At 29.2% G+C, this 2696-nt stretch overlaps 1 protein-coding gene across 1 annotated transcript; it reads right to left on the bottom strand.

Moving 5' to 3' along the window:
* Positions 1-158: 158 nt before the first annotated feature.
* Positions 159-2270, bottom strand: LOTGIDRAFT_68722 (hypothetical protein; the record flags this gene model as incomplete). Its single annotated transcript, XM_009059334.1, has 3 exons — positions 159-283; positions 705-780; positions 2124-2270. Coding segments are annotated over 3 exons (348 nt in total), but the record flags the coding sequence as incomplete, so codon positions are not given.
* Between the last annotated feature and the right edge of the window lie 426 nt (positions 2271-2696).

The following is a 2696-nucleotide window of genomic DNA, read 5'->3' as shown; positions in this document are numbered from 1 at the left end:
GAAATATATAACATTGTCACAGACAGGCAATATCAAGAACTCTTTGTCTACTTCACTTCAACAATTTGTCCAGCCACACCTCTAAAAATCCCTCAGGCTCAATGTTATAGCAGATTGTGCTTGGTACATTGGTGGTTTTATGTGGTCAGAAAGTATCCAATTAAAATTACCTCTGATCTGGAAACGATAATTCTTATCAATGTAGAATCATTGGTACCAGCCAATCTCATAGCCTTATATAACTTGTAGGCAAAATATTCTGGTCTATTTCTAGCTGAACGAACTGAAACGGGAGAAAAATCAAAAACGTATTCTATATCCATGATGAATGCTAATATTGTGTTCATATGGTAGACAAATAATAACATTGCTTGGTTACATCAAAAAAAATGATGGTTGTGGGTTCTAATATCGGTCAAAGTGTGGTGACACTAGGTAATAAGTAACATTTCCTCATTATTCAAATCTACCCAATTGTAAATGGGTAGGGATAATCAAAGAAAGATCAAGGCCAAGGGTAGCTGATAGATACTTAAGTCTTCTCAGGGATAAGCATCACCATGTGAATGCACAAAAATCCTAATTTATGTTTCACTCTTAGGAAACGGACAGGGGATGTCACATCGCTGGGAGTTGATTTGCATGAGAAATTAACTGAACTAACTCAAAAAGAACCCAAAATAAGCATGATAATAAAGACTAACCTATAGCTTTTAAACCACTTTCAATATTTCCAGACATCTCACTGTCTATAGACTCTAATATATCTTTACCAGCTAACTATAATATAAGATTGTATATTCATATCTCACTGTCTATAGACTCTAAAATATATTTACTGACTAACTATAAGATTTTATATTTATATCTCACTGTCTATAGACTCTAATATATCTTTACCGGCTTACTATAATATAATATTTTATATTTATATCTCACTGTCTATAGACTCTAATATATCTTTACCGGCTTACTATAATATAAGATTTTATATTCATATCTCACTGTCTATAGACTCTAATATATCTTTACCGGCTTACTATAATATAAGATTTTATATTTATATCTCACTGTCTATAGACTCTAATATATCTTTAACGGCTTACTATAATATAATATTTTATATTTATATCTCACTGTCTATAGACTCTAATATATCTTTACCGGCTTACTATAATATAATATTTTATATTTATATCTCACTGTCTATCGACTCTAATATATCTTTACCAGCTAACTATAATATAATATTTTATATTTATATCTCACTGTCTATAGACTCTAATATATCTTTACCGGCTTACTATAATATAATATTTTATATTTATATCTCACTGTCTATAGACTCTAATATATCTTTACCGGCTTACTATAATATAATATTTTATATTTATATCTCACTGTCTATAGACTCTAATATATCTTTACCAGCTAACTATAATATAATATTTTATATTCATATCTCACTGTCTAAAGACTCTAATATATCTTTAACGGCTTACTATAATATAATATTTTATATTTATATCTCACTGTCTATAGACTCTAATATATCTTTACCGGCTTACTATAATATAATATTTTATATTCATATCTCACTGTCTATAGACTCTAATATATCTTTAACGGTTTACTATAATATAATATTTTATATTTATATCTCACTGTCTATAGACTCTAATATATCTTTAACGGCTTACTATAATATAATATTTTATATTTATATCTCACTGTCTATAGACTCTAATATATCTTTACCAGCTAACTATAATATAATATTTTAAATTTATATCTCACTGTCTATAGACTCTAATATATCTTTACCGGCTTACTATAATATAATATTTTATATTTATATCTCACTGTCTATAGACTCTAATATATCTTTACCGGCTTACTATAGTATAATATTTTATATTTATATCTCACTGTCTATAGACTCTAATATATCTTTACCAACTAACTATAATATAAGATTTTATATTCATATCTCACTGTCTATAGACTCTAATATATCTTTAATGGCTTACTATAATATAAGATTTTATATTCATATCTCACTGTCTATAGACTCTAATATATCTTTACCAGCTAACTATAATAAAGAAAAGAAAGTCTTTTACCTTTTGATATTCATCAAATACGGCAGTTAACTGGTAGAAATTCCTTAAAGCTAACACTTCAATAAAGGCTGACTCATCCGTACCAAACTTCTGTTCTCCAGCAGCATACAGTTTCTCGGCATCTTGCTGAGCCTGATCTCTGTCAATTATAGACTCTGCACCATCAGATAAAACACTCTGTATCTGCTCTTCAGTTAGTTCATTTCGATTTGCCTGGAAGTAAAGTAATCTCATTAGTTATATTTAAACATCGACAAAATATACCTACATTTTCAGCATGTTCTGCTCAATGCTAGACTCATTTCAAAGTTGCCCTTCCAGAAAGATCAGATTTTGGTAAACTTTCTAGTATGAAGTCAATGGTATTCATCTGAAAGTAACTTATCTCCTTTTAAAATCAATTTTCAGAATCATTCAGTACCCCTACAATTCAACAAAAATGTAGGCTACTTTAAGTTACACCATCACTTTCAGATCTTCCAATGCTAATTACTGATACATCCAATTTTTCGGGACTGCCTGAAAATGATGGCAACAGTCCAAACTTCTGCAGATTACACTCTCAAATGTTAC

This window comes from Lottia gigantea (genome assembly GCF_000327385.1).
Source record: "Lottia gigantea unplaced genomic scaffold LOTGIsca_383, whole genome shotgun sequence".
In the NCBI taxonomy this organism is placed as follows: Eukaryota; Metazoa; Mollusca; class Gastropoda; family Lottiidae; genus Lottia; species Lottia gigantea.
The sequence above is the reverse complement of the archived record's forward strand: the minus strand, read 5'-3'. Positions and strand labels throughout refer to the sequence as shown.